Here is a 14,242-nt window from a genome sequence, read left to right as displayed (position 1 = left end):
GAAAGTATTCATACTCCTTCCTTTATTCCACATTTAGTGGAATACATTTTAAAGCCTGAATTCAAAATGGATTACATTTTTTTTTCAATATCACCCATCTACACACTACCCCATAATGAAAGTGAAAACGTGTTTTTAGACATTTTATTCACACCCGAGTCAATACTGTAGAAGTACCTTTGGCTGTGATAACGGCTTTGAGTCATCTTAGGTATATCTGTATCAGCTTTGCACATCTGGATTTGGGGATTTTCTCCCATTCTTCCTTGCAGATTTTCTCAAGCTCTTTTAAGTTACATGGGGAACAGCAATCTTCAAGTCTTTCCACATATTTTCAATGGGATTCAAGTCTGGGCTTTGGCTGGGCCACTCAAGGACTTTCACATTATTGTTTTGAATTCATTCCAACATTGTTTTGGCTGTATGCTTGGGGTTATTGTCTCGTTGGAACGTAAATATTCACACCCAGTCTAAGGTTGTTTGCACTCTGAAACAGGTTCTTATCAAGGATTTGCTTGTACATGACTCCATTTATTGTTCCCTCTATCTTTACCAGTCTCCCAATCCCTGCCACTGAAAAGCATCCCCATTGCCTGATGCTGCCACCACTATGCTCAAGGGTTGGAGTTGGTGTTAGACGGGTGATGGGCTGTGCCGGGTTTTCTCCAGACATAGAGCTTTGTATTCAGGCCAAATAGTGAAAATAAATTATCATCAGACCACAAATTATTTTGCCTTATGCTCTTTCATGTTCATTTTTGCAAAGTCCAGGTGTACTGTTGTACCTTTTTCTCAAGAGTAGCTTCCACCTGGCCACTCTCCGATAAAGCCCAGATTGGTGAAGTGCTGTAGAGACTTTTCCTTCTGTAAGGTTCTACCATCTCAGCAAAGGAACTCTGTAGTTCAGCTAGAGTGGTCATTGGGTTCTTGGTCACCACCCTGACCAAGGTCCTTCTTGCCCGGTTACTCAGCTCTAGGCAGAATCTGGGTAGTTACATCTTTTTTTCAATTTTTTCAATGTGCTCTTGGAAACTTTCAACACTCTAGAAATTGTTTTAGAGAAGGGAAAGGGGATCCCTAGTCAGTTGCACAACTGAATGTATTCACCCAAAATGTGTCTTCTGCTTTTCACCCAACCTTCTGAATCAGAGAGGTGTGGGGGCTGCCTTAATCGAGGTTAACAGCCTCGCTCAAGGGCGGAATGGCAGATTTTTCCACGTTGCCGGCTCAGGGATTTGAACCAGCAACCTTTTGGTTACTGGCCCAATGCTCTTGACCACTAGGCTGCCTGCCACCCAGGTGTATATACTATATACACTGAACAAACATGTGAAGTGTTGGCCCCATGTTTCATGAGCTGAAGTAAAAGATCCCTGACATTTTTCATATGCACAAAAAGCTTTTTTCTCTCCAATTTTTGGCACAAATTTGTTTACATCCCTGTTAGTGAGCATTTCTCATTTGCCAAGATAATCCATCCACCTGACAGGTGTGGCATATCAAGAAGCTGATTAAACGGCATGATCATTACACATGTGCACCTTGTGCTGGGGACTATAAAAGGCCACTCTAAAAATGTGCAGTTTCTCACACAACACAATGCCACAGATGTCTCTAGTTTTGAGGGAGTGTGCAATTGGCATGCTGACTGCAAGAATGTCCATCAGAACTATTGCCAGAGATCTGAATGTTAATTTCTCTACCAAAAACCACCTCCAATGTTGTTTTAGAGAATTTTAGAGCCCAGGGCCTCCATATCTGGCTTCTTCACCTGCGGGATACAGACCAGCCACCCGGACAGCTGATGAAACTGTGGATTTGCGCAACTGAAGAATTTCTGCACAAACTGTCAGAAACTGACTCAGGAAAGCTCATCTGCGTGCTCACCGTTCTCACCAGGGTCTTAACCTGACTGCAGTTTGGCCTCATAACTGACTTCAGTGGGCAAATGCTCACCTTCGATGGCCACTGGCACACTGGAGAAGTTAATCTATGAAGATGGCAGACAGCGTGTATGGCGTTGTGAGGGCGAGTGGTTTGCTAATGTCAACATTGTGAACAGAGTGCCCCATGGTTGCGGTGGGGTTATGGTATGTGCATGCATAAGCTATGGACAACAAACACAATTACATTTTATCTATGGCCATTTGAATGCACAGAGATACCGTGACAAGATCCAAAAGCCCATTGTCATGCCATTCATCCGCCGCCATCACCTCATGTTTCAGCATGATAATGCATGGCCCATGTCGCAAGGATCTGTACACAATTCCTGGAAGCTGAAAATGTCCCAGTTTTTCATGGCCTGCATACTCACCAGACATGTCACACATTTGAGGATGTTTGGGATGCTTTGGATCGACATGTAAGACAGCGTGTTCCAGTTCCTGCCATTATCCAGCAAATTTGCACAGCCATTGAAGAGGAGTGAGACAACATTCCACAGGCCACAATCAACAGTATGATCAACTCTATGCATTGGAGATGTATGAGGTAAATTGTGGTCACACCAGATACTGACTGGTTTTCTGATCCACTCCCATACCATTTCATAAGGTATCGGTGACCAACAGATTAATATCTGTATTCCCAGTCATGTGAAATCCATAGATTATGTCCGAAATAATTTATTTAAATTGGTTGATTTCCTGATATGAACTGTAACTGGTATGGGTAGGCCATCATTGTAAATAAGAATTTGTTCTTAACTTACTTTCCTAAAAAAGGTTAAATAAATCAAATAAAAAAGTGAGGCATGCATTCTTCCTCTTTCTCTGTGGTATGCGTACACACATACCACAGACACACGCTCCCACGCACATACACACACTTCCTGGCACTTCACACAGGCAACCGTTGCTCGGTTCCGGCAAACAGAACATCTCAGCTGATGGTAAAAAAAACATCACATTTTCCAGGAACCCCCACTGGTGGTCTACAAGTGTGGCCACAATATTGGGGATGGCCTAGTGAGATCTGCTCTTGCCTCGAGCCCAATCAGGCACCCAATACAAATGGGAATTACAAATGTGGCTCATGCACAGTGCAACAGCATGCCAAAACACAGGACAAAAAAAATCCTGTACGGGGTGTCATCTCATGTAAGACAAATGGGGTGATCAGTGAAGAAGACATTTCTCATGGTAGGGTGGGGTATGCAACTTTGAGTACTTTCTGACAACTTTATACCATAGGCAAACATGTATGGAAGGTTTCGTTTAAATCAAAAGGGGTGCAGACAAAAAGTGTTTAAATTCATCTAGAAGGTCCCACACAAAATAACAGTTCTACAGTTCCCAGAAACTAAACATTCAATCAAAGAAACCAGCTAGGACATCCGACTAAACAACAATAACTTTAAAGACCTGTATTTGTAAATACACATTCAGAAGGATTGTTATTCCTACCAGGTGTTGCTTAGCTGAGTGCTTCACTTTGTGGGGTATCATTATTCAACTACATACCAATTCTGAATATGTGAAATATGAAACCCAGATTTAGCAAATGCCAACCAGAGAAATTGTATGTGTGTGTTTGTGGTGTTTAATTCAAATTACACTAAATAAAGTATGAGCATGTGCAATATCTATATGGTTCTATGGGTAAGGAAAGGAGGCCAATCAACACACAATACCCCATAATGATGAAGCAAAACTGTTTTTTAGAAATGATAGCAAATGTATTACAAATAAAAAACTAAAACATAACATTTACATAAGTATTCAGACCCTTTACTCAGTACTTTGTTTAAGCACCTTTGGCAGCGATTACAGCCTTGAGTCTTCTTGGGTATAACGCTACCTAAAAATCATGTCTGATCAATTGAATTTACCAAAGCTGGACTCCAATCAAGTTGTAAAAACATCTCAAGGATGCTAAATGGAAACAAGATGCACCTGAGCTCAATTTCAAGTCTCATAGCAAAGGGTCTGAATACTTATGTAAATAAGGTATTTCTGTTTTTTATATGTAATACATGTTCAAACATTTCTAAAAACCTATTATTGCTTTGTCATTATGGGGTATTGTGTGTAGATTGGTGAGAGCAAAACATGTATTTAATAAATTGAAGAATAAGGCTGTAACGTAACAAAATGTGGAAAAAGTCAAGGGGTCTGAAAACTTTCCAAATGCATTAATTATTTGTCTAACTAGTTAACTTAAATGGTTTGTTTTTTTTGTTAACGAGGACGTTTAATACGACAGCATTTCTTATTTTTAAGTGTTTGTTGGACGCATGAAACTTAATGTTTGGTGAACAAGTAGCTCGTAGCATAGTCTTGATTTTCTTGTCATCATGTTCCAATCCAGTGTGAGCTCAGAAGAGATGCAGAATAAGGGTTGCAAAGCAGAACACACATAGTGCTTCACTACAGGTGAGCCGCAGAGCTATCACAAAGCCGAACAACTACGGTACAGTCCCCATGCGCTGCAGTTGGGCCAGATGCGGTGATGTTTCTTTTCTGTCGCGGCGTATATCACACAGCGGATACACTTTTCCCAGATAAACCATGACTGTTGAACGACCTTATTAGACCATAAAGTAGGTAAGCAGGCTAACGTTACGTAAGTTAGCTAGGCTAGCCAACTAATGCTAATAGCTGGCTAACGTTATGTCAGTTGTGAACAGTTTGGTCTGCCGTGCTTTTAAGCTAACGTAAACTACGTCTCGATTTGACTTGTCTTGAGCGAAGCTAAATCTTGATTTGATTTGAGGTATTGTAGCTAGCTATCTTAGTTCTGGTTGTTGTTGGTTCTGATCAGGCATAACTAGCTAGCTAGCTTACGTTTGCCATTCACAGCTAGCTAGCTAATTATATACTGCAAACTACGTTAGCTAGCTAACGCTTGTCCACACTACCGGTAGTTTTCTAGCTAGCTAACACAGTTGTTACTTGTTTAGCTAACTAGCGAAAGTTGTCTAACGAAAGTTGTCTAGTTAACTAAAGTTACCTATAATAACAACTAGTTACATATTTAGGTAGTTCAAGTTAATCTAGTTGGTTAACTAGCTAATCTATCCAGTTGACCACTAGCGACAGATGATGAAATATTAACGTTAGCTAACTATAGTATGGCCAAAAAGCCTAGTTTTATTGCTGGCGTTAATTTTTGGGCAGGTCGACGTGCTATTATGAGTAAACGGGTTTGTGTTGGCTAACGTTATTTGGTTGGTTGATCATCTTTAGGTAGCTAACTACGTTATCAGCTAATCCTCAGATTACTCAATGATGGCCCCACTAAATTGTAGCTAGCAAGCATTTGTAGTGATTTATTATTAACGTTAGCCTATTGCTACCAAAGCTAAATACTGGTGTTTTGTTTGTCTTTACCTAGCTAATACTTCTGCCCTCTCTTAACAACACAGACACCTAGCTAGCTAGATCTCTAGTAAAGATGAACATTGATGACAAGCTGGAGGGAATGCTGCTAAAGTGTAGTGGGGTAGTGGATGAGAGGGTGGGGATAGGGGGAGGGGGTCTGGTCGTCATGACCCTGGGCGAGAGGGGGTTAGCCCACCACCCCCTGTTAGCTGATGATGATGATGATGATGATGAAGAGGATGATGACCTGACAGGGGTTTCAATAGTGTCTCATGACTTGATTGCAACTGATGAACTGATGGTACATGAGGAGACAGTGAAGAATGACCGGGAAGAGGGAATGATGCAGAGACTCGCACACAAGCTGCCATGCACGCTCCACATGCCTGTGAGTACATGCATACATACATCATGCATACATTCTTATTGCCAGTCTTGCAATACATGCACTGTAGTGTAAACAATGACTTTGGGTGAATCTCAAGTCTTTGTTTTTTCATCTCTTTGCCTCCTTTTTGAAGAATTGGGATTCACCCATTGAGAGCGTTGTCATTCTGACTATAATCGTTGAAATTAATTCATGTGAAGTGATTAAACAATGTTTTGCAGGTGAGCATCAAACAAGAGTTGAAGCTGTCTTCGGATCCACTGATGCTGGGAAAGAAAGAGAGAAAACAGCCCAGGGACCTCACAACAGAGTGTCACAAGAAGAAGAGAAAACAGCGCTCTCCTGCCAAGGTTATATATTTGTTTGACACTAGGTCATAATCACATGTTAGGTCCAGATTAAAGATTTATATTGTCACCTGAAAACTACCAGATGAAAACCAAATGTTTTTTTCTGGGTAAAGGCCCCGCTTTAGTTGTGAAATAATTGACTGACCTTTTGTTCTTGTCTTTCCATACATCATTCCCCTTTTTGTTAGATTCTCACCATCAATGAGGATGGATCATTGGGTCTCCAGAGTCCAAAGTGTCATGTATGTGGGCATTGCAATGCAGCCTTCCGAACAAACTACCATCTACAAAGACACGTCTTCATCCACACTGGTATAATGTATTTTATGACGGTCAAGTCTGTTGATTAGCATTAAATGAACACAACAATTATTGTTAGTTACATTGTCTGCATAATATGTAGGCTAACATAATTTCCCATTGAATAAATGCAAGAAAATATGGTAACTTACTGTTGCTTGGTTTTAGGTGAGAAGCCATTTCAGTGCAGCCAGTGTGATATGCGCTTCATACAGAAATACCTTCTCCAGAGACATGAGAAGATCCACACTGGTAAGAGAATGCCCCATGAAGCTATGATTGAACTATGGTAGCCAATGATTGGTCAAAGATCCCACTTGTTGAATGTTGATGTTACTAGCCCACAGAATAACCTGTCCCTTTGACTTTCTATTAGGTGAGAAGCCCTTCCGCTGTGAGGAGTGTGGCATGAGGTTCATTCAGAAATACCACATGGAGAGGCACAGAAGGACCCACAGTGGAGAGAAGCCCTATCAATGTGACTACTGCCACCAGGTTGGTTATTTATGTTATCAAAGCAAATAACAATGAACTTAAGAGTTGGGCTTGGAAAGACTGCACAAACAGCTCTGGTTTATAAAGCATGCAGAAGCTATTTAAAAATAAATAAATCATTGTACTACTGTCCTTGTATGCCACAAACCCATTCTTGTTTCCCACAGTACTTCTCCAGAACAGACCGGGTTCTAAAGCACAGGCGTATGTGCCGTGAGAGGAAAGCCCACAAGACAGCAGCAGCGGGGAAAGATGGAGGACTCCTGAGCGACACAGAATCTCTGGCCTTCTCCTTCCCTGCCAAGGAGTGCTCACTGCCCAAGAAGAAACGCCTGAAGACCTCAGACAAGTCTCAATGTGCTCTCTCAGCTGCTGCCACTGAAAACGTTGCCACTGAAAACGTTGCCACAGTCGCTTCTCTTGGCGACATGGATAGGGAGGTGGAGCAAAGACCGAGCAAAATTGAATGTCTACCTCTCTATGTGGTTACCTCCAAGGTGGTTAAAGACGAGTATGTGATGGCAGATTATTCTGTGGCACTTCCTGACACATCTAGTGGGCGGCAGTTGGGGCTGGGTGGGGAGAATCTCTCCTCTGAGGAGATTTATCCTCCCAAGCTGGTCCTCAAGAAGGTCCCCAAGAGGAGTCTGAAGCAACCAACTGAACCTGAACCACCTGAGAGTTTATCCCCTTTGTCCTCTTTCGAAGACTGCAAAGTCACCAGGTACACGTTTGAGATTGTTGACAAACAAGGTCTTCTGGACGTGGATGTGGCTAACTCTGACCTGGAGCCAGTAGACGCTCTCCCAGGAGGGCAGACGAAACCAGCATCCAGCAGCACACACTACGACGATGCCATGCAGTTCCTGAAGAAGAAGAGGTATCTACAGCAGGTCGCTATGGCCAACAACGACAACCGAGATTACGCTGTTAATGTAAGCAGCATCGCGTCCCAGCCTTCCGCTACACAAGTCGCAGTGGCCAGCGTCATTGACGAAACCGTTCCCGCCACCATCTTGGAACCCCAGCCGTTGAGCGTCGAGCTCAAGTCCAATCACGACAAGAACGTGCTCCCGGATGAGGTTCTCCAGACTCTCCTGGACCACTACTCGAACAAGGCCAACGTGCAGCCAGATATCTCCTTCAGTGTGGCCGACACTGAGGTGACATCCAGCATCTCCATCAACTCCTCCGATGTGTCTGAGGGCAGCCCGGTAGAAAGCTTGGGAGGTAACTCTCAAGCCCCATCAGCAGAGAAATCTAGCCTCCTGCACGAGTACTCCAAGTTCCTCCAGCAAGCACTGGAGAGGACCAGCCAGAACGATAGCTACCTGAGCAGCCAGAGTCTTACCTTTGTCACCGAGAGCCCCAGCCTTTCCAACCAGCCTCTGTTCTCTACAGAGAAGCAGTACCCTTCCCCCAGTAGGTTTACCGCTGGTACTGGTAAGTCAGGGATGAACTCTCCACTAAGGTCTACCTTGGAGAAACCCCATTTTGGACTCCTTGTAGGGGACTCCCAGCACTCTTTCTCATTTTCGGGTGATGAAACCACTACCTCGGCCGTGTCGCCAACCGACGATTTTCTGGAGGGAGTTGCGTCCTCGAAAAAGACTGATGCTCAAGGGTTGCATCAGACTTATCAAATCAGCACCTTCGATCAGAACTTCCCGTCGCAGTTCCAGACCTCACGTTCTGGAATCGCCTCCCAGTTTACTATTGCCAATGGACAAGTCAGTCTGCGAAGTCACGGAACAGACTTCTCGGAATTCCCCATTGAGACGAGGTCTCAATTGAACTCTTCCCCTGATGCTACAAGCAGTCAAACGTTTGGTTGAGGATAATATTTACATTATTCTACGATAATTTTAAAAGGCACTTTATACCCATATCCTCTGTCCTGCCAAAATAGGTTACACTGCAAAGGTGGGTGTTGCTCAAAGCATTTAATGATTTAAAAATATATAATTTCTGTTAGATTAAAGTGGTCAATTTTGCGAATCGTGATAAATAAATAATAATGTATATGAAGCAAAACATTAAATTGGGTTTTTGGGGAAGAAACTACAGCCCGACCTATGTTTTTTGGGGGTATGGTTCTGAATGTTTTTTTTGGGGGGGGGGGTCTAAAACTTAGTTTTAGATCTACCGATTTACTGTTTTACAGCATGGAAATTAAGTGTCATTTTCCCACACTGAATTCTCAAATTGCCATCCAAAAAGGCAATTATCCAATAACTATGCTTCAAATGTTGTTTTCATACATTGTGATAATGACACATCATGAAAATGGACACAAGTGTTCAGATCAGCCCAGTAGTGAAATGGATTTGATTGCATAGTCACTCTATTTTTGTCTCCAATTTCATTTTCTGCTTGACTTCAATCATGTTTCTTCCACCTTTTTATTGCTTTAACTCTAACTAGGTATCTGTGCCTGTATTTATAAAGTGTCTCAGAGTAATAGGAAAGATTTTAACTAACCCAAGATGGACCAGAGCCTGTAGTTTCCAATGGGCACAAATGAATCATAGTGGGCAGAACAAGCAAGGAGGTGGGCAGAGCCAGCACGAGCTAGTGAGATCCTATTGGCCTGTTCTAGCATTTATTTACATATTTCCGTTCGGGAACGCCTACACTGAAGTACGCGTGTGCAATAACTCAATTCGCCCTTGCACTCCTAACAAACGTATTTAAATAAAAAATAAAAATTGTTTGGCGAAGGGTGACGTCTACAAAACGCAGTCTATTCTGTTGGAGATTCTAGTTTTGGAAACAGAACTGTATGGAGATCAAATGTTTAATCAATGAGAAAATTAGTAGAATGTCTGCCACAATTCTTCTCGCTCCATCTTTTCCCACTGCCAGCCACTGAGCTTCCTAACATCCCCATAGTGAGTGGAAATGCCAACCGGATGCTTCACAATTATTTATATATCTGGCTCATTGTTTTAACTGTGGTAATGGTGCTGGTCTCGGGTCAGTTTTGCCTTTTCGATCATAATGTATGGACAGGGGGGGCTGGTCCTAGATCTGAGACCATATGAAGGGACCCTGTTACCATGTGATGTGTCGGCATAACAGTCCTGCTATATAACTGCTGAATGTAGAGTTGTCCACTTGTTGATTATGTATAGTTGCTTGCTAGACTCCTGTTTTCAAGTTGACACCATGGTAAGAGTGGGTATCCTCATGGTGTATAGCCTGAAATATATAGTTTTGATTTGATCATATGATGATCACAAGATTTTGATTTGATCAATCTTAATTTGAAGTCAAAGTTATTCAAAGCTCTCCCCCTGAAAGAAATGTATGAGTTTGTATGGTTGATGGTGTGGAATCAAGTGTATAATTCATCATCAATCACCGGAACTTGCTATAAATAGGTTGTTATAATGGCTAAGACAAATCTAGACATTAGATTTTTCTTAATATTCAATTGTTTGCACAATGGACCTTAAGTGAGGTCATGTGGTGATAACCTCATTCAGATCTTTTTAGAGTTTAGATTATGGTTCAAATGAAAACCGAAATGTTTTGGTATTGGTCATAAAAACATTACACATATTTGATGCATGCACTTATCAGGAAACAAATCATGGGTCATTGCTTATGTATTAATCTAAACAGTCATAGGATACTTGATACTTTCCAGTACCATGTTAAGACCACAGGGCGAAAAATCTCAATGTAAAATCTCCACATCCATTTATTTTTAGTTCATGAGTGGAATGGGAAATCAGTCTTTGTATGTGTGTGTGTGTGTGTGTGTATGTATATATATATATATATATATATATATATATATATAAAATAAACATTTATGGGAGAATGTATGTCAGTCATTGTAAGATAATTCCCCATTCAGCACTACTTTATATCGTACATTAACACATGTAGCTGTAAGAGATTCAAACGATTGCTCCATTTTATTTGGGCTCCTGTCCTGGAAAATACAGTTGAAGTTTACATGCACCTTAGCCAAATACATTTCAACTCAGTTTTTCACAATTCCTGACATTTAATCCGAGTAAAAATTCCCTATCTTAGGTCAGTTAGATCACCACTTTATTTTAAGGATGTGAAATGTCAGAATAATAGAGTGATTTATTTCAGCTTTTATTTCTTTCATCACATTCCCAGTGGGTCAGAAGTTTACATACACTCAATTAGTATTTGGTAGCATTGCCTTTAAATCGTTTAACTTGGGTGAAATGTTTCGGGTAGCATTCCACAAGCTTCCCACAATAAGTTGGGTGGATTTTGGCCCATTCCTCCTGACAGAGCTGGTGTAACTGAGTCAGGTTTGTAGGCCTCCTTCCTCGCACACACTTTTTCAGTTCTGTCCACAAATGTTCTATAGGTTTGAGGTCAGGGCTTTGTGATGGCCACTCCCAATACCTTGACTTTGTTGTCCTTAAGCCATTTTGCCACAACTTTGGAAGTATGCTTGGGGTCATTGTCCATTTGGAAGACCCATTTGCGACCAAGCATTAACTTCCTGACTGATGCTTCAATATATCCACATAATTTCCCTTTCCTCATGATGTCATCTATTTTGTGAAGAGCACCAGTCCCTCCTGCAGCAAAGCACCCCCACAACATGATGCTGCCACCCCCGTGCTTCACGGTTCGGATGATGTTCTTCGGCTTGCAAGCATCCCCCTTTTTCCTCCGAACATAACGATGGTCATTATGGCCAAACAGTTATATTATTATTTCATCAGACCAGAGGACATTTATCCAAAAAGTACGATCTTTGTCCCCATGTGCAGTTTCAAACCGTAGTCTGGCTTTTTTATGGCAGTTTTCTTGCGGAGCGGCCTTTCAGGTTATGTCGATATAGGACTTGTTTTACTGTGTATATAGATACTTTTGTACCTGTTTCCTCCAGCATATTCACATGGTCCTTTGCTGCTGTTCTGGGATTGATTTGCATTTATCACACCAAAGTATGTTAATCTCTAGGAGACAGAACGTGTCTCTTTCCTGAGCGGTATAACGGCTGTGTAGTCCCATGGTGTGTGTACTTGCGTACTGTTTGTACAGTTGAACGTGGTACCTTCAGGTGTTTGGAAATTGCTCCCAAGGATGAACCAGGCTTGTGGAGGTCTACAATTTATTTTCTGAGGTCTTGGATGATTTCTTTTGATTTTCCCATGATGTCAAGCAAAGAGGCACTGAGTTTGAAGGTAGGCCTTGAAATACATCCACAGGTACACCTTCAATTGACTCAAATGATGTCAATTAGCCTATCAGAAGCTTCTAAAGCCATGACATGATTTTCTGGAGTTTTATAAGCTGTTTAAAGGCACAGTCATCTTAGTGTATGTAATCTTCTGACCTACTGGAATTGTGATCCAGTGAAATAATCTGTCTATAAACAATTGTTGGAAAATGTACTTGTGTCGTGCACAAAGTAATGTCCTAACCGACTTGCCAAAACTTTGTTAACAAGAAATTTGTGGAGTGGTTGAAAAATGAGTTTTGATGACTCCAACCTAAGTGTATGTAAACTTCCGACATCAACTGTATATTTTATTAGTTCTGTGCTTTTTGAAGTATTTCTAGCCTCCACCGTATGGTTGATTAGTCATTCTTGGTGACTGTCAAGTCAAACTACTGCTCCATCTGGACTTTCTGAAACATACAATTCAAGGTTAATGGTTACTTTATTTTTAAGTGGAAGTGCAACTTTCCCCTCTTTTATAAGCGCTTCCCTTTCACACATTTTAGCCCTCTTGGTATTTCAGCAAAGACTGACCACTGGCATCACTTCTGATTTCCAACCTTCATGGCACAGATATTTTAAATCAAACTTCATTTTGCAATATACTGGTATATTTATTATTAGGCGTTTCTCTGTGTGCTTTCACCTTGGTGAAATTGTTAGGATGGCTTTTAGTGCCCCATAAAGTTCTGAACATCAAGCTTTGACTTGCAAAATTACATTTTAATTAAATTGTCTATTTCTTTATAGATATTACAAAACAACTTTCTGAATAGTAAGGCAGAGGTTACATAAAAGGGTTTCTATGGTATATATTGAATCAGAATAATTGTTGCATGTGAAGCGAAACACAACGGCCACATTTGAAATGTACCTTGACAAATTGAAATGAGTTTTCTTTTTATATTGCCTTAGTCATTTTTGTCTTGCATGATGTCTCTCCTTTGTGCTTTATTGTTAATGTGTCTTTTAAAGTTAAATTGTTTAGTTAACATGCTAGCTATTAAATCTCTTGTCAACATTGTTTTACATTAAATGCTAGCTTCTCTAACTTGTTACATTTCTACAATAGGTTAAGAGATTAGATTTAAAGTTAGGTGTTACAATACCCTTGTTCTGGATTCAACAGCTACGCAACTTTGCTTTGTAAACATTCCCTCTGTACAATGTATAGAAAGTTGGTCTCTCTGCTGTAAGTAAGTTGTGTATTTTCTGTTCTGGACAACCTGGTGTAATAGCTACATGACTGGAGACTGGTCTATAATGTTTTATGGAACGTCTTTCTTTTCATTAGGTTGCCAATGCAATTTATTGTTTGTCAATACACAGCTACTTCATGTTCTGTGAAACCATAGCTTTTTGCCACCCATTTTTTAAATTTCTCTCAGTAGTGATTTGGATAGCATTGGACCACAGCTATGATTTGACCTGCAGTAATGAAGTCCACCCATCCTTACATGAACTAGTAGTTACAGTATTGTGGACTGGACTGTCAGTTTGAAGAATACCTGGATTATCATCCTCCTAAATTAATTAATTTATTATTCATTGTCATGTGGCATATAGCTGAAATGTTGACATTTTAAATTAATCAATCATTAGGTGGTTCCAAAACAATTTTCATTTTGTGTCAAATTGTCATCTGATTGTATGGTTTTAGTGTTCAATGAGACCTACTGTACACCAGTGAAAGAAAGCACTTTCAAAAGCACAGTGTGTATTTCTCCATGACTATCTAAGACTGTGTATACACATGCATCCCAACTCTATTTTTCTACCAGTTGGTATTTTGATCAATCAAATCTGCTCTATTGCACATAATTGGGCAGAAGATCAGAATTGGGCTGCCTGTGTAAACACAGCCTTAGAGAGACATAGTGTACAAAACATTAGGAAAACCTTCCTAATATTGAGTTTTGCCCTCAGCAGCCTCAATTCGACAGGGCATAGACTACAAGGTGTCAAGCGTTCCACAGGGTTGCTGGCCCATGTTGACCCCAGTCCTTCCCACAGTTGAAGTGGCTGTAACAGGTGACATCAATAAGAGATCAAAGCATTCACCTGGTCAGTCTGTGTCATGGAAAGAGCAGGTATTCCTAATGTTTTGTATACTCTGTATATAATACCTATAATATAATTTTTAGACCCCAAAAGCAGC

At 40.9% G+C, this 14,242-nt stretch overlaps 1 protein-coding gene across 4 annotated transcripts; it reads left to right on the top strand.

Annotated features, from left to right (window-relative positions):
- Positions 1 to 4,330: 4,330 nt before the first annotated feature.
- Positions 4,331 to 10,641, top strand: znf148 (zinc finger protein 148). 4 transcript variants are annotated; one of them, XM_042319689.1, is made up of 7 exons: positions 4,332 to 4,543; positions 5,591 to 5,712; positions 5,934 to 6,062; positions 6,251 to 6,374; positions 6,531 to 6,614; positions 6,739 to 6,857; positions 7,025 to 10,641. In XM_042319689.1, coding segments are annotated over exons 1-7 (2,247 nt in total). In that variant the 5' UTR covers positions 4,332 to 4,542; the 3' UTR covers positions 8,693 to 10,641. The 4 variants fall into 4 exon arrangements, with proteins under 4 accessions (XP_024263278.1, XP_042175623.1, XP_024263282.1 ...); XM_024407514.2 differs by having other exon boundaries at positions 4,332 to 4,547; XM_024407506.2 differs by having other exon boundaries at positions 4,332 to 5,712.
- The last annotated feature ends 3,601 nt before the right edge of the window (positions 10,642 to 14,242 follow it).

The sequence above is a fragment of the Oncorhynchus tshawytscha genome, linkage group LG03 (genome assembly GCF_018296145.1).
Source record: "Oncorhynchus tshawytscha isolate Ot180627B linkage group LG03, Otsh_v2.0, whole genome shotgun sequence".
In the NCBI taxonomy this organism is placed as follows: Eukaryota; Metazoa; Chordata; class Actinopteri; order Salmoniformes; family Salmonidae; genus Oncorhynchus; species Oncorhynchus tshawytscha.
The sequence above is the reverse complement of the archived record's forward strand: the minus strand, read 5'-3'. Positions and strand labels throughout refer to the sequence as shown.

Coding starts and splice junctions, on each gene's coding strand:
- znf148 (XM_024407506.2), top strand. CDS start 5,398: ATGAACATTGATGACAAGCTGGAGGGAATGCTGCTAAAGTGTAGTGGG. Junction 6,063..6,250: donor AACAGCGCTCTCCTGCCAAG/GTTATATATTTG, acceptor CCTTTTTGTTAG/ATTCTCACCATCAATGAGGA. Junction 6,858..7,024: donor AATGTGACTACTGCCACCAG/GTTGGTTATTTA, acceptor TGTTTCCCACAG/TACTTCTCCAGAACAGACCG.